We start from the raw sequence: 21,114 nt of genomic DNA on the forward strand, positions 1-21,114 counted from the left end.
AGATAAATATTTCACATGTGCGTTTTATTGTCAATTAACAATCAAGAACACTCTATACAAGGCAAATGTTTTGTTAAAATTTACAATTAAGAGATGGTTTCATGAGTGAAAGTACAGTTTACAGCAGGGTACAAACACCGGTTACGCTCAAGAACAGGAAGGCCAGATTACTTTGCCAGAAACATCTAAAAGGGGCCTGCACAGTTTTGGAAAACATTTTTTGGGGACAGATGAAACCAGAATGAACTTGTATCAGAATGATGGAAGAGAAACAGGTAATGATCTGAAGCATGCCACATCATCTGTTAACATGTTATGTCAGCACTAAAAACAAAAAAACGAAAAAGACCAGTTAGACTCTCAAAGTAAAGTTTGTGTTACTTGATGAAGCATGTGTCCTTGGACCAAATCTATGACTGAGGTATTTTTTGGACCTCCACAGTGGCATCAGCAGTTGCACTGTGGGTTCTTGTAACCCAGCTGACTCTTTTCAATGTGGAGAAGTAGCTGCTCTACTCTGAGTCCCTCGCAAACGACTGAACTTCTCACCCTATCTCTGAGAGGCCATCCACCCTTTGGAGAAATCTCAAAAATACCAAAATGTTTTTAAGGCTCAAGTTGTGATTGGCCTGCTGACTTAAAATCCTCTCCTTGCACTGGCAGTGGTGTATCTGAGTTGTTTTAATGTTTTTAAAACCTCCGGCAAAATCAAAAAGCCCCATAGTCCCATGTTGTGTTACTGTGTAACTAACACACATTTTTAATCAGTAACTTTCACTGTCACTTTTTAAGCTGTGGATTAAAAGACAGGAAAACTATAAACTATCACATATTTGATTGGCTGCTGCAAACTTCATTGGTTAAACAGACAGTACTGCCTCTACAGATAAATAAGGGTGTGTGCAGACAGTACTTGTCAGAGAACTGAGAAGCAAACATGGACATGCAGAGCAATGTGGAAAAGAGGGAACACTGGAGTAAGAAAAGAGAATATATCCTGGCATCTGCTGGCAATGTGGTGGGCCTGGGCAATGTGTGGAGATTCCCTTACCTTTGCTACAAGAATGGTGGAGGTGAGTATGTACAGATGAGCATAACCCTCTGTTTGCCTGCGTGTGCTTTTCTTATATCTACAATGAATAAATGAGCAGGAAAGAAGAGAAAATCTTCATATTGTGGTAACAAATAAAATGTGTATTATTTGAAATTAACTCCAGATCAATGTGTTATATCAGCCATTCCCAAAGTCAACAGTGCTCCAGCCCACTTAAAAAAAACAATCACACCAATCTTAGATCTTCACTCCAATTACAACAAACAAGAGAAAATGATTTATTTTTTTGGTCAAAAAACATGAACAACACAGGCTGTTGGTTATAATTTGCTAATGCTACCCAGTCATGTGGAAAGTGTCAGGGCCGATGTGTGAGCTACCTGCCACTGGGGAACAAACTTCAATATAATATATAAACTTACAAGACCTTATGGCAGAAAGCCATAGTATTTAAAATGACATGAAAAAGGTATGGGCAATTAAAAGAAACACTGTAAACAACAAAATAGATATGGTAACACAAACACAATAAAACTGAAAAATATAGAATTGTATCGATTAAGGATACAAAATCTAGATATGAAGGGCAAACCGATTTAAACAGGCAGAGAAAACACAAAAGGATTTGAACTGAACGACAATGACTATAGAAGTCATTTTTGATAGCACTGTGGTCTGAGAATAGAAATGAAAAGCAGTTTTCCACATTCAGTATTAACTTGAGCCATGCGCCTGTTCATCTTAGCCGCTATGATGCCTGGCAGGAGCTTCCATGTGGTACTGAGGCAGGTTATTGGCTGGTAGTTAGCTGGGACAGGTCCTTTCTGGAGGTCCTTGGGGACCCGGACTGTTCGGCCTTCAGTTATCCATTCTGGGTCTGCTCATGGGTTAGCAGCTGGTTCATTTGTGCTGCCATACACTCATGGAGTGCAGTCAGCTTTTTTAGCCAGTAGATATGAATCATGTCGGGGCCTGATGCTGTCCAACTCTTCATACTGGAGACCTGTTCTTGGATGTCTGCCACTGTGATGCTTACTGGACCCTGTTCAGAGAGGTTGCTGTGGTCTTCTCTTAGATCTACTAGCCACTGAGCATTGTTGTCATGGGTTGTGTCCTTCTCCCAGATGCTCATACAGCATTGCTCCATTTCCAGCCACGGTGGGGCTGTTCTCATATTGTTCCCTCACCACTGAGAGTACACCTTGGATGGTTCAGTGGAGTACAGCCTACAGTTTATTCTCCTTCTGTCTCTCGGCTGTATGGCAGTTTCTAAGGCCTCAGAAATGGACAGCTTGTTGAATTTCGTGGGCACTCTGTTCTTCATTGCACCGTTTTGCAGCTCCAGTAGTTTGCTAACTGCCTTCAGCACTGCCTTGATTTTTGTTATCTGTCTTTTTTCATCGTCTCTGATGTGTTCGTGTGTGTGTAGGTGCCTTCTTGTTGCCTTACCTTTTCTTTGCTGTACTGTGTGGCATGCCACTCTTCCTCCTGGAAACTGTGATTGGTCAGTACACACAGGAGGGCACTATCACCTGCTGGACCAAGCTCTGCCCGCTGGCACAGGGTAATGAGATCATTTCTGTTTAAATATTTACTTACAAATCCAGAGGATCTTAAAATGTTCTGTATGTGATGGGAATTCAGATTAAAAATATTAAAAGCAAAAAAAAGCTTAGGGTTAATTTAGGCAAAATAGAGTTTGTTTGTTTGTTTTGTTTTTTTGAGCCAGACCAGCCATGTGTTAATAAAACTGATGAATGCTGTAACACATTTACTTATTAAAGAATGAGGCTTAGTCCCAGTTTTCTCTGCAGGCTGTGGTAATAAGCAAAAAATATTTGTGACAGTGGTTTTGAACAATAATTTATATACTATATGCTTCATCTAGATTTTTTAACCTGTTTTCACTGGCTTACGACTTGCAGATGTAGCTGCCATATTTACTTCTTATTTTGCTTAACATTGACATGTTGTTGTTGTTTTTAGCTATATCAGTGCTCCGTCATATTACTGCTTAAACTGATTTATTTATTTAGTTTTTTGGATGCGTTCTCTCTTCAGGAGCTGGTTATTCTATCATCATGATCCAGCTATATTCCAGGGTCTACAGCATTGTTTTGGCCTGGGCCCTTCTCTATCTTGTTTACTGTTTCCGAGACCCTCTGCCCTGGGCTACCTGCAACAATTCCTGGAACACAGGTCAGATGATTTTTCCAGGCACCTTTTTTTCTGACATGCCCTCCCAAACTCTACAGCTAGGAAAACAGCTAGCCTATTTATATGCTCAAGTTATACCTTTCACCACAGAACAAGTCTCAATGCTTCAATGCTGTTTGAATGTGTTAGCAAACTGAGCTGTTAGATTGGACTTTAATCGGGTCAGCATAATGCATCCTCTCAGAATGGTGCAGGCAGCTTTAGAGGGCTGATTTAAGGCTAAACATTGATCAGGCATAATACTCTGACAGGTAAAGTGAATAACACTGATTATCTCTTCATCGTGGCATATGGTGGGATATGTTAAAGAGCAGAATTTTTTCCTCAAAGTAAACACGTTAGAAGCAGAAAAAAAAATCTGCCTGGAAAGGAACAGTAGTGAATCAGTGACAGGATCACGGGTGGCCAAGGCTCACTGATGCATGAGAGGAGTGAAAGCTGGCAGGTCAAACTGCACCCAAAAAGTTAATTCTAGTTCTCACAGAAAGGTGTCAGAAAACATAGAGCATCACAGTTTGTTGTGTATGAGGCTGCATAGCTGCAGACCAGTCTGGGCGCCCATACTGACCCCTGTCCACCACTTAAAGCACCAACAATGGGCACAAGTCTGCATTAGAACTGGACCACAGAGCAATGGTAGAAGGTTGCATGGTCTGATGAATTACAATTTCTTTTACATCAAGTGGATGGCCAGGTGCATCTGCCTCGCTTACCTCGGGAATCTTTGACAACATTTGACCTTGATACGAACCACCTACCCAAGCAGTGTTGCAGACCCCATACAGCCTTTGATGGAAACAGTACTCCCTGATGGCTGTGGTCTCATTCAGCGGGATAAGGCGCCCTGTCACAAAGCAAAAAATGGCTCAGGAACAGTCTGAGGAGCACAACAAAGAGTTTGAAGTGTTAAATTGCTAAAATCCCTCCAAAATACCCAAATCATCTTGCTACTTAGAGGACTTAAAGGATCTGTTGCTAACATCTTGGTGCACATACCACAACACACCATCAGGGGGACTCCAGGTCAGAGCTGCTTGACAACAAAAGAGCAACCAAAACAGTATCAGGCAGGTGGCCATAATGTTATGACTGAGTGATGTATGTATAGCTGCTTAAGCAGTGTATTGTTAAATGGTTGGTATTTCTACAATTTAGCCTCTGTACACCACCACTGTGGATTTTAAATCAAAGTGTCAAGACACGATTAAAGTGCAGACTTTCAGCTTTAATTCACAGGTTTTAACGGAAGAATCACATTAATTGTTTCTGGCACTGATTCCAGGAGTTGAACTGGCGTTTGGTAGCTGTTCACTGGCACTCTCAAAACGAGAAAAGGGATGCTGACACAAGTCAATGAGGCCAGCATTAGGCTGAGCAACCAAAACAAGCCTAACCTTCAGTAGTGACCCACTCGTATACATTCTTAAAAAGTAGGAATGCACCGGCACACCATGCTGTAAACCTGGAGGGTTTACAACAAGGCGTAAACCTTTACACCTTGTAAACACTTTGATTACTGTCAAGGACAGCAGGGTCAAAATAGACATCACCAGATATCCTCTGTTCAGATTCAACTAAATGTTGCACTAATTCACTGATTATAGGGTTTTTTTGGGTGGCTGCTGCTGTGGAGAAAGAGCAGGTTGTCAGAAGGCCGATGGTTCGATGCCTAGCTCTTACAGAACTTTTGTCAAAGTATCTCTTGGGAAGAGTTTAAAATCTGCCCTCCAATCTTGTTTGATTTAACAGCAGCCATGTACAAAGGCAAAAGACTTTGTCGCTGTCCAAATACTTATGGATTGAAGTGGATACTTCACATTACATTTCAATCACTTGTAACTGATTCCTTAAGTTTGATGTGAATATAAATACATATTTGCGCTGTGTTGCAGCCAGTGTCTTGAAACAAACAAATATATGGTTTTTGTTGTTTTGTCCAGATTCAAAAACACCCATCACTCTTTTATTCACCAATGTTACATTCAAACAGAGGAACTAACCATTACATCTCTGAACTGATGTCCACAGATAGATGTGTGGACATCACCTCTGCAAACCAGACTGCAGTACACAGTGGCAACGCGACAATAGACTGGAAACTGGGAAATCTCACAAAATCTTCAGTCTCAGAGTTCTGGGAGTGAGTCAGCTATTTTTACTTTTTTTCACATTACATTGCAGCTCATTTAACCAGAACTACACTATGTTCTTGTTAAATATTTATGCATAGCTAACCATCTCTGTTTACTCTCCACAGGAGACAAGTGTTGTCCATATCCGCAGGAATAGAGGAGCCTGGTGCAGTAAAATGGGAGGTGCTGCTTTGCCTCCTGGCCTGCTGGGTGGCCTGCTACTTCAGCATCTGGAAAGGCGTCCGCTCAGCAGGAAAGGTCTGTAAAGATGAAAAACCTATACTATGAAAATTTTCTGCAGAATGGGCAAAGTTTGTCAGAGGAAGAAAACAGAGAAGAGCCATTTGAGATACATACATACGATTTTCACTGGGAGTTGTCCAGATGTCCTCCTGTCTTTTTGTCAATGCCACTGTATCCAAACCAACATCGTAACAGGTTTCAAACCATCTTGTTCTTATAAATTGGCCATTGGTACTCCTCCGCTCCCAAGGAGTGGAAGATTTTCACTTTCATGGCCTCTCACTCTCTAGGATTGTGGTAAATGTTTTCTATATAGCGTTTTCTACTCTATTTGAGCACTCAGAGTGCTTTATACAACATCCCTTTTTCACATACAAGCATTTTTAAAGAAGTGCTTTCTATTTAATATTCACACTGATAAACTTATCGGAGAGCAACTTGGGGTTCAGTATCTAGGATATTGGTATATCTGTAGCAAGGATACTTGTATATAGACCAGAGTATCTGGGAATCAGACCATCCATTTTCCAATTAGTAGATGACCTGCTCCACCTCCTGACACGCCCGTTGTGTTTCGTGTCAAACAATGCACTGTGAACATGATCCAGACACCCTGTTATCTTCTCTCTGTTAAAGTTGATTTAAAATGGACTGAAGAGAAGTGGAAAACTGTTCTGTGGTCAGACGAATTCTAAACGGAAATTCTTTTTGGAAAACATGGACGCTGCATTGTTCTGAGCAGCAAGACAATACTAAACTGTGTGTGGCATCTACTACACCAGCATGACTTTGTAGCAGAAGAGCCTGGGTGTTGAACTCGCCTGCCGGCAGTCCAGACCTTTCACCAACTAAAAACATTTCCTCACAAAAGAAAAACAAACATTACAAAGTGGACTCAAGAATGCTGAGCAGCTAGACTCCTGTATAAGACAAGAACGGGACGACATTCCTCTCCCAAAATCCAGAATCTAGTCCCTCAGCAGGTGCTTCATCTTTTTGTTCACCCGTAGTGTAGTGTCTTGTCAATGGTGGTATTATTGACATGACTATGGATGTAACAATAAATAAATCAATCTTTCAGATCATCAAACAAGTCTTATTATTAGACAAAGATAACCAGAGTAAATAGAAAATGCAGTGTATAAATGATTATTTCATTTATTAAAGGGGAAAAAGCTCTCAAACCTACCTGGCCCTGTGTGGAAAAGTTATTGTGCCCCGCTCGTTCTGATTATTCCCACGCCCGATGAATCACCTGTTTGATAAAATGACATAGACTATAAAAAATCTCCAAAACCAACGCATCATGCCACAATCTAAGAAACACCTGAGCTCACAGACACTGACATCTATAAGTCTGGAAAAAGTTTACAAAGCCATTGCTAAGGCCTTAGTTACCATGGTGAAACCAATTAACCGAATACTGAGAAAACTTGGAACAGTGGTGAATCTTCCCAGGAGCTGCCTTCCATCCAAAATTACCTCAAGAGCACAATGAAGGCTCATTTGGGAGGTCAAAAAAGAACCCACAAAAACATCTGAAAAACTGCAGGCTTCACTTGTCTCAGTTAAGGTCAGAGTTCATGATTCAACAGTAAGAAAGAGACTGGGGGAAATGGATCCATGGGAGAAATCCAAGAAGAAACCACCGCTGACCAAAAAGAACACAAAGGCTCATTTGCCAAAAAATAACTTGGTGACTGACTTTTGGGAAAATATTCTGTGGACTCATGAGACAGAAGCTGAACTTTTTTGAAAGGTTTGACTCTGTTACATGTGACATAAAACTAACACAGCATTTCATTAAAAGAACATTGTACCAACAGTTAAACATGGCGGTGGTAGTGTGATGGTCTGGGGCTGCTTGCTGCTTCAGGACCTGGATGACTTGCTGTAATCGATAAACATCCTAAGTGATTTCTGTCTAACATTCACACTCTTTGCTCCTGTTTATACATATTGGGAGATTGTGGTCATTGCTCTTGAACTTTGAAGCAGACTGAGATAGTGTATTGCTATTGTTGAGAGTATCATACAAAAAAAGGAAACAAACAGGGAGTTAGGAGACTGGAAACTGTGTGCAGACTCCAGGTCTCTACAGTTAATATATGGAAACAGAAAAAACAAAAAACAAATGACTCAACAAATGAATAAAAATAATGTTGATACAAGCGGGAAAATGAAATACTACAGGATATTTCCTCATTCTGCCAAACAAAATGATTTCTATTTGCTTTCAGGTGGTGTATTTCACAGCTGTTTTCCCTTATGTGATGTTGGCCATCCTGCTGGTCAGGGGATTGACACTGCCAGGTGCCTGGGAGGGCGTGGTCTACTACCTGTATCCAGATCCTTCTCGTCTGGCAGAGCTTCAGGTGGGGAAACCTTTGAACTTGTTCGAGATACGGCATTTGTGAAAGGACTTTTATTGTTTTATTGTATAATGCTTTAATCCTGGAAAGTTAAACCTTTTACTTGCGATCGGTTGTGCTGCAAAGTAATAACATCTCTGTGACTGCATGATATAGTACTGATGACTTTACGTGTTTTCTAATCTTTAATCAGGTCTGGATGGATGCTTGTGCTCAGGTCCTCTTCTCGTATGGCGTTTCATCAGGGAGCTTGATCACACTGGGCAGCTACAACAGAAAACACAACAACTGTTACAAGTAGGGATGGGTATCGTTTAGGTTTTATCCGATACTGGTGCCAAATCGGTACTTTTGAAACGGTGCTCAAACCGGTGCTTAAAGAATGGAGAACACAAAATTGGTCCAAAAACCTCTCATGTTCAGCTGTTTTTTGTAAAAAGATAACAATGTTAGCCTTTTCTGCAGCTATGGGGCATATATGGTATCACTCTTGGCTGGAAGCAGTGCTTAAACAATGGAAAAAACACAAACTTTGTCCTAAACCTCTCATGTTTAACTGTTTTCCACTTTTTCTTTGGTCATTTTAGCCTTTTTGGCCAGGGTGAAGGGAGTATCTGCCATCAAACAAGAGGACAGCCGCATGTAGCTATGATGATGTTTGCTAGTTCACCTTACATGCATTAATGTAATAACGTGGTTAGCCTACTCAACGTAAATTAGCTACTCACGCAGAGAAGAACGGCTGCTGCTGCCATCATCCGTCATCATTTCTGCTACACTGGCAGGGCTAGGGGCCAGGACTCTCCTCTTCGTGTTTTTGGGGGATGTTGCATAACAGGCAACCCACCCGACGTGCACGGTGTGAGGTCTCGCAGCAAGCTATCAAATACGGCGCATTTCTGGGCTTTTAAAAAAAACGCTATGCGTCTCCAGGTGTTTCATCGGATTTGAGGTGTTACCTCCTTTGCACAGTATCACAGTATCAGCTTAAAGCACTTGTTGCTGCTGAGTTTGCATATTTTGCTATGAAGTACAGCCAGACTTTTGACCGCTTCGCCTTGGACATTTTTAATCTGTAGCTCTGCTCTAACAGAACGTACGTACCTGGCCCCGCCTACTATCCTCGGAAACGTAAAATGATTGGCTAGAATCTAAAGTGTATCACAGCTCAGGAAAAAAAAGCACCGAAATAAAGCACCGAAATGTGCGCTGCTTTTCGGTCTGGTTACTACCGTTTATGTCAGAACCGGTGCCATGATGGCACCGGACACCGGTACCCATCCCTAGTTACAAGTAAATAATGTGTACCACAAGCTGCCGACGGGCCCATTCCACAAGCGTTCTTCGAATGACTGTAACTCAGTTAATGTTTAAGCTAGAGACAAAATTCTAATGGTTTTGGAAAGAAGAAAAGACGAGCCCAGCAGTGATGTTTGTTGGAACATGGTAGCATTGCTCCAGAGTCCAGTGACCATAAACGGAGCCAGTGGTTCACTACATGAGCACCGCACTTAATGTTACCTTCGGCAAATGCTTTGCTGCACAGAATCTGGGTTTCAATACAGTTCATGTTGTTCATAGAAAGACAAATGAGATGTAGGTGTATATCATGCTACCGTCCAGGTCAAGTCTTCTTCAGAGAAGACTGTGCATATTTCAGCAATGCAATAATAAACTGCATAATGCTGCTATTCCAACACAATGGCTTGATAGTAGAACTGGCCTGCCTGCAGTCCACACTTTTGACCAGCTGAAAACATTTAGAGCATCTCTAATTAAAAACAGGACAAAGCAGAGCCAGGATTGCTGAACAGAAAGGATGCTGTATCAGACAAGAATGGGACAACATTCCTCTCCAGCAGCTGCTTCTCAACTCACAGACGCTTATGGATTGCTACACTGTAGGAAGCGTCAACCTGTCCCTTTTTTTGAGGGACAGTGAAGTGACCACTGTTATCAAATACTCTTACACTGTGTGTGTGTGTGTGTGTGTGTGTGTGTGTGTGTGTGTGTGCGTGCTCAGGGACAGTCTGTGGTTGTGTGCGCTGAATAGTACCACCAGCTTTGTTGCCGGGTTCACGGTTTTCTCAGCTCTGGGCTTCATGGCCTATAAACAGGGAATTCCTATTAACATGGTGGTGGAATCAGGTAGGAGAAGCTTTTGTATTTAGAAATTTTGTATTTTATCTTAACTGTCACAAATTTGTTGCAAACGATATGATACAAGTCAAACAGAGGCGACAGATATGTGAATGACTCTCATGTGCTCCCAGGCCCTGGGCTGGCATTCATTGCATTTCCTCAGGCTGCAGCCATGATGCCAGTTCCTCAGCTGTGGGCAGCATGCTTCTTCTTAATGCTCATTTTGTTGGGGATTGATACAGTGGTAAGGTAAAACTCTCACATGCTATTCCCCCAAAATCTTTTTGTTTAACTTACCAAGACTTGTCACCGCTGCTCATACTTTGCTACTCAGGATTTTCTTGTTTGAATAATGACACCACTTAAAGAGCACTTCATAACATCACACTGACTTATGAAACTCCTAAAAATCCTGTTTGATTTTTTTTCCTCACCCTCTTATTCTACCTACATATTTAGTTGTCATAGTAAACTAAATGGATACTTTAAAAAAGGGCCCTTTTCTGGCTTGATTAGATAAGTACAGTGAAGACTTGACAGGAAAGGAGGCAGAAAGAGGAAGACATGTGGCAAAGGGTCTAAAAAAGGTTTTATGTATCAGGACACAAAAAAATTGTTCAAGTCAATTCAATTCAATTTTATTTATAAAGCGCCAAATCACAACAACAGTCGCCTCAAGGCGCTTTATATTGTAAGGTAGGCCCTACAATAATACATACAGAGAAAAACCCAACAATCGAATGATCCCCTATGAGCAAGCACTTTGGCGACAGTGGGAAGGAAAAACTCCCTTTTAACAGGAAGAAACCTCCGGCAGAACCAGGCAATATTATCTGGTCCTTACCAGGATCTAAAATTATCATGAGCAAGATTTTTAGAGATTATACCATGTAATTATCAGTTCAACAAAAACAAAACGGAGCACCTTGCCCCTAACCAGTGGTTGGACTTTAAGACACTTTTGCATAAATGAATGTAAACCTCAATGAGCTGACCTCACTGCTGTAAAAAGACTGGGCCAGAATTCGTCCACAACGATCTGAGACTAATAAAGTCATACGTAAAAAAAAAATTACTTCAATTGCCAAAGATGTTCCAAAAGCTAACTTGTTATGGGGTCCACTTAGTTTTTGTTAAATAAATTATTACACTGTGTTTCATGCTGTGTCGTTCTTCTGAGGTTGTATTTATGTTATTTCGATTCCCGTCAAGCACCGGATAACTTTTCCTATGTTCTGATACCTAAAACCTTAGAAATGAAACACTTTGGTCTCTCTCTTATTATTTTGTCCAGAACTGATAATGCAACAATATACAAACTGAACTGTGGTTTACTGTCAGAGCTTGTGACAGTGGATGCACATGTATTTAATTTTTCTTGTTCCAATGCAGTTCAGACAGTATCCATACAAATCCGAAATCCTTCTGTAGTAACAGGGTTGAGAGGAATGACAGCTGAGTTTAGGAGGTGCCATACAGACACAATATGACTTCTGTAGTTCAGACACCAGTAGTGTTCTGTTGAGATGTTGTTACCATGCATCTGAGCTCAGCAGCTTCCCAGTGCTGTAATTAGCTGAGTGTTTGTTAAACACCATCATTTTTGTGGGCATTTTTAAGCATGTAGGGCTCCTTCACCTGAAACCTTCTGGTATCATTCGTCATTTCTCTTCCACTACTAAAGTAAGACCTCGTGTTTACAAGTGTGAAGAAAAGAAGAGTGATTGAATATCCAGCCAGCATTATGACAGAAGCTTGCTGATGGCGAGCAAAAGGACCTGAACATGGTGCAACATGCTAAGGGACATTTCATTAAATATTAGTAGGGATGTATGTATATGTATACTTTTGACTCAGTGTGCATTAAAGAAAATCCAAAATGAATCTTTGAAGTCATTAAAGATGTATGCTGTACAATCATTCGATCCTGGAAAAACAAAAGCTCAAGAAATGATTAAAAGCCCCAAATTACCATGGCTCTCATGCCCGTGGATCTAAACTGTATTCTCTTTCATTGTTGTCTTGACCCATAAAGAAGAAAAACCATCCTTGACTTTATTCTCCTTCATTGTCATTTATAATGTTTTTTTTTTCAACCCTGTGTGTGTGTGCTAGTTTACAGGCTTGGAGACTATAACATCATCAGTGATTGACATGTTCCCAGGACAGATGCGCAGACCTTGGCGCAGAGAAGTCTTCCTCATAGTCTTCTGCTTAGTCTGCTTCATCATACAGATCTCCCTCACCACTCAGGTACGGCACAGGACAGCTAACATGCAACAGATTTACATAGGAGTCGAAATACACCTTTCAGTGTATATGTACACTATGTCACTGTGGTCTGTTGTCCAGGGAGGAGTCTATCTGTTCCAGCTAACCGACCACTATGCTGCTAATGGAGCGTGTATATTATTCGTGGGTCTGCTCCAATGTGGGGCTGTTGGCTGGGGCTTCGGTAAGTCCTGAATTCCTCGCTATTAGCCTTTGTTATCAGGAGGCAGAAAATACACAAAGGGCTGGATTTAAATTGTAAATAGGTAACCAGAGTTAGCATTAAATTAAACACCTCAGTCTTCACTGAGGTTTTTGGCTTTAAATTATAGTTTAGGAGAATCTTTCTTTTGGGGACAAACATATTCTGATTTTGAGAGTGAGAGTAAAAATTAAATACCACTGTCATGTCAGTGTGGTCAATCTAAAGCTATAGTTCGTTTACAGAACCTAAAGAAGGCTTTGGTACTGAAAACATTTATTAATAATTCTTATTTCAAACCTTTAAAGGCTCATGAACTGCATCAAGGAGCCTGTTATAGTCAAGACCACATATTTTTGAACAGTGATGCAGTTTTTGTGATATTGCGTCTTTGTACTCCACTGTGGTGGATTTTAAATCAAGCAATCAAGATGTGATTGAAGTGCAGATTTTCATCTTTAACTCAAGGGGGTTAACAAAAGCACTGTATTAACTGTTTAAGAAGTATAGCCAGTATTATAAACAGTCTTCCTTTTTCACTGGATCAAAAGAACGTGCGTAACTGACAGACAAGAAAAATGTTTTCACAACATTTAACCAAGGCAACAACACTCATGAGGCATTGTTATGGAAGGTGGTGTATGGCTGCCAGTGGAAGTGGGTCACTGGTGTTTGTTGGTGATGTGGCTCCTGATAGAAGCAGCAGGATGAACTGTTGCAGGCCTGTACTCTGCTCACATTTAGACTAATGCTGCAACACTGAGCAAAGAGAGCAACCCAAAAGTTTCTCAAGGTAAATAAGTGGGATATTCCTCAAGAAAAAGAAAAAACATGCAATTAAAATAATAGCACATAGTAAGAAATTAAAAAACAATTTTTCTTTTTGTTCATTTTTGCCTTTTGTCACCTCATCTAAACCCAAAAACAGCAACTGATGTTGTCCACAATAAAGATCTAATGGAGTATTTCAAGTGAGGAAACACAATTTGGTCTCTTTCTATTTACACAGTGTTCCAGAAAGTTTGCACCTAAAAATCTCATAAGCCCACATTTAACTCACAACAGAATACTGAAAACATGTTTAAACTGAGGAGAGCAGCTGCTGCACTTTTATTAGAGGACTGCTGCTGATAGAGGATTGTAGCGTCTCTACAGTCGTGGCCCTTCTTTGTTAGTTTTCATTTCATGATGCTCCAAATGTTTTTATTAAGTCAGAGGTCTGAACTGCATGCAGGCCAATTCAGCACCCAGACTCTTATGCTATCAAGCTTTTACTATTGTACTTGTGATAATGAGACAAATAACATTCCCAGTGAGCAGAAGCAAAGAGCAGCAGACAGTTTTTAAAGGTCTATTGGTTAAACAGTAAATAATGGGAGTTAATGAAAGGGCACAGGAGGAGATCCTCAGCTCCACAGATTTATACTCAGGGAGTCAGAGAGAACACACAATGTCAGCAGGGCAGAGTGAAATAGGTTTAATAGAGGCTGCCTTATTTAAGGGAGCTGTGCAAACATAATCTTCCGGGGTTGTAATAAAACCAGGTGAGAAGTTGACAAGGAACTGAAGGAAACGAGAAAAGTCAAGGTTACTTCCTCAACACATGTAAAAATCTCAAGGAATGAATGAATGATAAGGAATCATTGCATTCTTTTTTTTTCATTTTACACAGACTTCCAACTTTTTTGGACTTGGGGGTTGTATTTTGGAACCTTTGAACGTAACTGGGCTTTGTATACAAATGGCAGCAAATCCTAAAGAGTCAATTCAAATTAGTTAAATTAAGTTTGCACTTCTTCAATCACATCTTGTTTGACTTACAGTCCACAGTGTTTGCATACAGAGGAAAACACAAAATAAAACAACGTGTTACTGTCCAAAACCTTTGGACCTAACTGTACATAAAGTCCTTTGGTAGGTAATATAATATAATATGATATAATGTAATATGTTATACCAATACATTTCTCTACAATTGCTTTAACAAACAGCAAAACTGCATAAGGGAAACTGCAAAAGGATCCTTTTTGATAAATTTACTTTTAGTTTCACTGTCATAATTCCAATACATGCTCTTACTTGTAAAAGTTTTAAAGAATTAAAGTTTAGTTTAAGAATTGTTTTGTACGTCATTCAGGGGCTGAACGGATGTGCGATGTAGTTGAAGATATGACAGGACACAGGCCATCGGTATTCTTCAAGCTGTGCTGGCGTTACTTCACCCCCCTGATCTCTGTGGTGAGTTACACATTGTTAAGATCTGCAGGAGTGACATTTTTTAAGCTACTTATTAAAACATTTATTTGCAGCTGATTCAGGATAGATGTTACAGAAGGCAAAGCCTGTCGTTTTAAGGGTGATCTAGCCATGGTTTATTGCACAGTGCCTGTATACTAGACAACATGGTCCAGGAGTGTGTCTGTTTGCATTGTTCACTGAGCAGTGCTACATCATTAGACAGAGGTTCAGCTGCTTTGAGTTGTAGTTCATTTAAAGGTTTTAGTGGCAACAGCTGTGAAGATGAAGATGGCCCCAACGCTGCCAGTCAGGAAGAATTTGATTTTGTGCCATTGATGAACTTAGGAAACATGTCTAGTTTGTGTCTCAGAGAAGTTAGGACTGATTACAAATCTCATGTACTACCCTCTGTTGTCTCAACAATGCTATAAATAGCTGGAAGCCAAAATTTGCACTCCCACAGTGGACCTCAGCTGTGCAGTTTTATGCAATAACTGTCGGCATGTGATGTGAAAATGAGTAAAGCAAATCAAATAATTTTGGTTTGGTTGGTGTTTCTACAGATTTTATTGTTATCAAAACAATCATGTCTGAGGTTTGTCCAAATGTGGTGTTTCTAACTGGCACATATTGTCCAGTAATGATTTTCTTTTAGTGCTGGAACCTAGATTGTGAAAATTTTAATCCCGGTAACATAGATTGTGTTAAGTGTAGGCTGTGTGCAGGCAGGAGTGGTAGTAGGAGGACCCAATGTGCAGACACTCGGAGACGGAACGTGAACTCGAAACATCAGTACAACCATTATAGCCCAAATTTTAATAATATGTATGCATTAAGTGCATAGTAATTACATAAATTGCAAAAAAAACGCAATAAACTACAAAAAAAATTAAAATCGTTTTGGTTTTTTTTAACATATATTTCTAGTTAAAGAAACTTAAGAGGCTTATCCCTCAAAACTGTAAATACAAAAAAGTTGCACAAACTAGTTTCCTACCACAGGAAATTTATTTTAAGTGTCTTCATAGTTTTATTTTTGAAATACACCAATTTTCATATACTACAGGAAAAACGAAAATAAATATTATAGTGCAAATTTGCAAAAAAGCAGCATGTGCATCAAAATAAATTATTTCCAGCAGTGCAATTTGAGTCCTAAGCATCCCAGAAACGACACAGAAAGTCATAAAGTCAAACATAACTTTTAAAAACAAGTATAGGCTCATGAGGCCCTGATGGTAAAAAACTACATTTACGCAAAATGACGTCACTTCCGGTTTCGGGCAGGTCATGGCGGACATGCGATAGTTCACGCTGATGGACGTAGGAAGTGTTATGAACAGCTGATGGATCGGCAAAGCCTGTTTCTGGAATATTATGTTTTTGCTGCTGCAAGTGCTTTTTATGCAGTTTTTGCAAAGCTATATGTGGAAGGAAACGGTGACCTAGGACAAGCTGATGGCATAAGATGTAAGTACAACTCCTCCGGTTTCATATGCAAAAAAAATTATTGCGCTACCTTACGTGGTTGCAGTGCTACAGGGATTTAAAAATAGTTAAGTAAAACAGAGCGTGCCCGCTCCGACCAGCTCTAAAGGGTTAAATACACAGAGGGAGCAATCAGGGAATAGGTAACAGGATGGAAACACAGCTGGGGCAAATCAGGCCTAATGAGACAAAGAAAGCAAAACCAGACGCATTTACATAAGACATGGACTTTCAAAGTAAAACAGGAAACATAACACAGACTGAGCTTACAGACACAGACTCACAGGCAGGCACTACAACAGAGGGAACAGAGACGTGGGACCAGGGCAGACACAGACACTGACTGGACACGGGGATGTAGCAACTGAGGATTACACAGAGACATAAACCATAAGACAGAACTCTAACAAAGACCAGAAATGATAAATAATATAATAAACTCAAAACACTGGGTCAACGACCCAGGCATCCTAACAGATTGCCTTTGGATCAGTTCAGTGTATAACACATTGCAGGGTAATAGACAAAATATAATATTATATTTGTAATTTAAGTAGAATTTGTATAAAGAACACGTGAGACTTTTTGTGGATTTGCTGCACGAGCAACACAAGAGCTGCTGTTCACCAGCAGCTGTAAACCTGGAGATAAGACAAAGAATGATGGAACTGATAAGCCAGCTTGTAACATTCAAAAAAAGGACCATTTGTGTCTTGAATGTTTCATTTTGATGATTTGGGCTCATAGCTAATAAAAATCAGGAACTCACTATTTCATTATATTAGAACATTACATTTTGACTTTGAGTAAATTGGTGTTCAAACAGCATGTATAGCATGTTTCTCTCTGTCCAGCACACAGAGCAGGGTAAACCCCAGAAGATCAGTGCTAAAAATGCTGGCTGTTCACAGTTTGCTGTATTCATGGAAATTTGACTGGAAAGGGAAAGTATATTAGGAAAAGGTGTACAAAACACAGGAAGGATCGCAGCCGAGAGGGCTGGTGACAGAGCATCAAGAGCCACCACACAGAGATTTTCAGGAGAGGAACTACAATTGTCACATTCTTAATATCAAGCTACTCGTGAGGCAGAGATGATGTCAGAAGATGGTGACTGACTGTTGCTCAGAGGCCCAAAGTCATCTTGTCCTCAGGCTTAACATTTAAGATGGAGAACCATATGACTGCATGCATACAACTAGTATAGTAGCATGTTAAAAACGAAAGAACATTTAATTAAAAGATAAAGAAGTAAAGGAAAAATCATGATTAAAAACAGTGTCATTTCTGAATGAAAAGTTGCACATGTTGGTTGCTAAGGAAACAATTCTTCTATACTATCTGTTCATATGCTTGATGATATTAGTGCTGCCTGTTTATTCTTCTATTACTTCCTTAAAGGTTTGCTTCGTCGGCTTCTTTCTGGACTACCAGCCCCTGACATCCAACGAAGGCTACATGTACCCAAACTGGGCCTACCATCTGGGCTGGGTCATGGCCCTCTCCTCTGTGGTTGTAGCACCCATCTGGGCTGTTAGCAAGATCTGCCTCAGCAAGGACCCCCTCAGAAAGGTAACAGCACTGATACAATTCTGACTTTTCTTTCCGGCGATATATTTATGAAACTTTCAACATAAACTAATAAAAGAAAAACCTTCTGATAACATCTCTGTCCAAAGTCACATTTGAGGAAAAAGGCATAATCACTAGCAAATCATTTCATTTCATGGGTGCAGGTATTCATTGTGACTTGCCCAAAGGAAGAAGGGGCCCAGTGTGATTTATCACTTTGAAGTGATGCCACAGCCTACGACAATTAACAACTGACAGTGGATTACTTTAATGTTCAAGAAGTCATAAAAATTGGTGTCTTCTAAAGCAAGTTCTAGTTCTGATCCCTCTGTACTCATTAATCTGTTGTATAATGTCAAATACGTTTTATGATTAAAAAATAAACAATTAAATTAAATTTTATTTATATAGCGCCAAACCACAACAACAGTCGCCTCAAGGCGCTTTATATTGTAAGGTAGATCCAACAGTAACACACACAGAGAAAAACCCAACAATCATGCGAGCCCCAATGAGCATTCACTTTGGCGACAGTGGGAAGGAAAAACTCCCCCTTTAACAGGAAGAAACCTCCGGCAGAACCAGGCTCAGGGAGGGGTGGGGCCATCTGCTGCGACTGGTTTGGGTGAGAGAAGGAAAACAGGATAAAGACATGCTGTGGAAGAGAGCCAGAGGTTAATAACAAGTATGATTTAGTGCACAAATATGCTTTAAAACAATACTTATGTTGCCACCATGGTGTGCCTCAGTTTAACACTGAAAACTGAACCTGTCCATCACAGCCCCTGTGATGCAAACTGCTAATTTAAAGCTTATAGCTGGGGTTAGGGTCGGGTTGTAGATCATCTACTACATGTAAGGTTGCTGGTTCAATCCCTGGCTCCTCTGGTCTGCATGCTAAATATTCTTGGGCAAGATACTAAGTCCAAGTTGCTCCCCAATGCATCCATTAGAGTGTGAATGTGTGTGAATGTTAGATAGAAAGCCCATGTGTAGAAAAAGCATAGAAAAAAGTGCTTGTGTGAATTGGTGAATGAGACAAGTGCTTGTTGGCCCTGTTGTGCTCAGGTAGAGTAGAAAAGTTTAAGAACCAATTGCCATTTACAGCCTTTTCTTATTTATGGAACTTTACAAATACAAAACTGGATGCAAAATCTGACATCTAACACAGGATTTGTGCACAACAAAGTACCAGCTTGAGACAAATACTGCCTGGGCTTTCATGCTGTAGCCATTTTGCACACTTTCACTGAGCAGTGCCTTCTCAGGTGGCTTTGGCTCAGAAGATAGAGCATGTTGTTTCAGGCCAGACCATTCTCACTCCCTAGGCGGGAGAACGTGTTGTTCAAGCAACTGTTGTTGTTGCGCATATAAATAACATTGAATTGAAAAATTGAATTGAAAGATCAGTGCTTCGGTCCTTGTCAATAAGACAGTGTGACTTAAAATCTAAAGATTGGCTTGAGTCCCCAGTAAGAGTATGAAAGCATTTGCTTTGACATTTCCATAATTGCACCCAGTTAATAATGGATGGTTCCCATTTCTGTATCTCCCTCCCCTCCAGGGTCACAGTCTGCTTCCATGTTCATGCCATCACTGACAGTTTTCATCAGTGAGCTTCACCTGCTTCATTGTTTTCATGCTTGTCCTGCCAGAAATCAACATCGTTTTCTATATTTTACATCTCTTTGACCATCTTTCTCTTTGTCTGGTTGTCATTTTTATTTTCCCCAACAGCTTGTGATCGATATCTGGAGCCCTGTTGATGCCCCCACGGTGAGACCAGAAGATATCCAAAATGAATTAGAGATTAAAGCAGTGTCACTTACTGAGATCTGAGTAGAGAGAGTATTTCTGATGGACAACATATTAATCTATGTATTCATATTCTTTACTTAATAAATATTACTAGAAAATAAAGCTTTGACATTTGAGTGCTCAGATAAATCTGCGTCTTGGTCATTTACCCTTGTAATAGCACTTGCAGCACCTTCTTTAATAATGAGGGGAAAGTCTGATGACTGTCTTTTTGGCACTTATTACTAGGGATGGGTATCGTTTAGGTTTTATCCGATACCAGTACCAAACCGGTACTTTTGAAACAGTGCCGGTGCTTAAACGGTGCTCAAACTGGTGCTTAAAGAATGGAGAACACAAAATTGGTCCAAAAACCTCTCATGTTCAGCTGTTTTTTTGTAAAAAGATAACAATGTTAGCCTTTTCTGCAGCTATAGGGGATTTATGGCATCACTCTTGGCTGGAAGCAGTGCTTAATCGATGGAAAAAACACAAACTTTGTCCAAAAACCTCTCATGTTTAACTGTTTTCCACTTTTTCTTTGGTCATTTTAACCTTTTTGGCCAGGGTGAAGGGAGCATCTGCCATCAAACAAGAAGACAGCCGCATGTAGCTATGATGATGTTTGCTAGTTCACCTTACATGCATTAATGTAATAACGTGGTTAGCCTACTCAACGTAAATTACACACGAACAACATTAAGCTACTCACGCAGAGAAGAACGGCTGCTGCTGCGATCAACATCCATCATCATTTCAGCTACACTGGCAGGGCTAGGGGCCAGGACTCTCCTCTTCGTGTTTTTGGGGGATGTTGCTAACTCCGGTCCGATAACAGGCACCACACCCGCAGTAGATGTGCTCGGTGTGAGGTCTCGCAGCAAGCTATCAAATACGGCGCATTTCTCGGCTTTTAAAAAAACGTTATGCGTCGCCAGGTGTTTCATCAGATTTGAGGAGTTACCTCCTTTGCACAGTATCATAGTATCAGCTTAAAGCACTTGTTGCAGGCTGCTGTTTGCATCTTTTGCTGTGAAGTACAGCCAGACTTGTGACCGCTTCGCCTTGGACATTTTTAATCTGTAGCTCTGCTCTAAAAGAACGTACGTACCTGGACCTGCCTACTATGCTTTCAAAGGTAAAATGATTGGCTAGAATCTAAAGTGTATCACATCTCAGGAAAAAATAAAGCACTGAAATGTGCGCTGCTTTTCGGTCTTGCTTTTCCGTTTATGTCAGAACCGGTGCCATACCGGTACCCATCCCTACTTATTACACATTAGAACACTGGAAGTGGATTTACCTTAACATCAATTAATTTACATTCCTGAATCTTTGTCTAGTTCACAGAGATGAGAAATACCAGCCCAGTAAATATTTAATTGG

General features: G+C 40.4%; 1 protein-coding gene and 1 long non-coding RNA gene across 3 annotated transcripts; one reads left to right on the forward strand and one right to left on the reverse strand.

Annotated features, from left to right (window-relative positions):
* The first annotated feature begins 856 nt into the window (after positions 1–856).
* Positions 857–19,878, forward strand: LOC101474985 (sodium- and chloride-dependent GABA transporter 3). 2 transcript variants are annotated; one of them, XM_076886158.1, is made up of 14 exons: positions 857–1,073; positions 2,484–2,618; positions 3,116–3,253; positions 5,300–5,411; positions 5,529–5,661; positions 7,887–8,021; positions 8,212–8,315; positions 10,042–10,166; positions 10,292–10,404; positions 12,276–12,413; positions 12,513–12,615; positions 14,771–14,871; positions 17,761–17,931; positions 19,496–19,623. In XM_076886158.1, the coding sequence occupies exons 1-14, from the start codon at positions 938–940 to the stop codon at positions 19,529–19,531; spliced, it is 1,680 nt and encodes a 559-aa protein (XP_076742273.1). In that variant the 5' UTR covers positions 857–937; the 3' UTR covers positions 19,532–19,623. The 2 variants fall into 2 exon arrangements, with proteins under 2 accessions (XP_076742273.1, XP_004556310.1); XM_004556253.5 differs by lacking the exon at positions 19,496–19,623 and adding an exon at positions 19,669–19,878 and having other exon boundaries at positions 860–1,073.
* Positions 3,277–8,296, reverse strand: LOC143419435 (uncharacterized). Its single transcript, XR_013099411.1, has 4 exons — positions 8,190–8,296; positions 6,836–6,901; positions 5,507–5,663; positions 3,277–4,115 (listed from the first exon to the last, which is right to left on the reverse strand). It is a non-coding gene; the product is annotated as an uncharacterized LOC143419435 (long non-coding RNA).
* Positions 19,879–21,114: the final 1,236 nt, after the last annotated feature.

The sequence above is a fragment of the Maylandia zebra genome, linkage group LG7 (genome assembly GCF_041146795.1).
Source record: "Maylandia zebra isolate NMK-2024a linkage group LG7, Mzebra_GT3a, whole genome shotgun sequence".
NCBI classification, from domain to species: domain Eukaryota; kingdom Metazoa; phylum Chordata; class Actinopteri; order Cichliformes; family Cichlidae; genus Maylandia; species Maylandia zebra.

Excerpts from the sequence above, each read along its gene's own strand:
- LOC101474985 (XM_004556253.5), top strand. The coding sequence starts at position 938 with ATGGACATGCAGAGCAATGTGGAAAAGAGGGAACACTGGAGTAAGAAA. Across the intron at positions 1,074-2,483 it reads TTGCTACAAGAATGGTGGAG|GTGCCTTCTTGTTGCCTTAC; the intron begins GTGAGTATGTAC and ends GTGTGTGTGTAG. Across the intron at positions 12,616-14,770 it reads GGCTGTTGGCTGGGGCTTCG|GGGCTGAACGGATGTGCGAT; the intron begins GTAAGTCCTGAA and ends TACGTCATTCAG.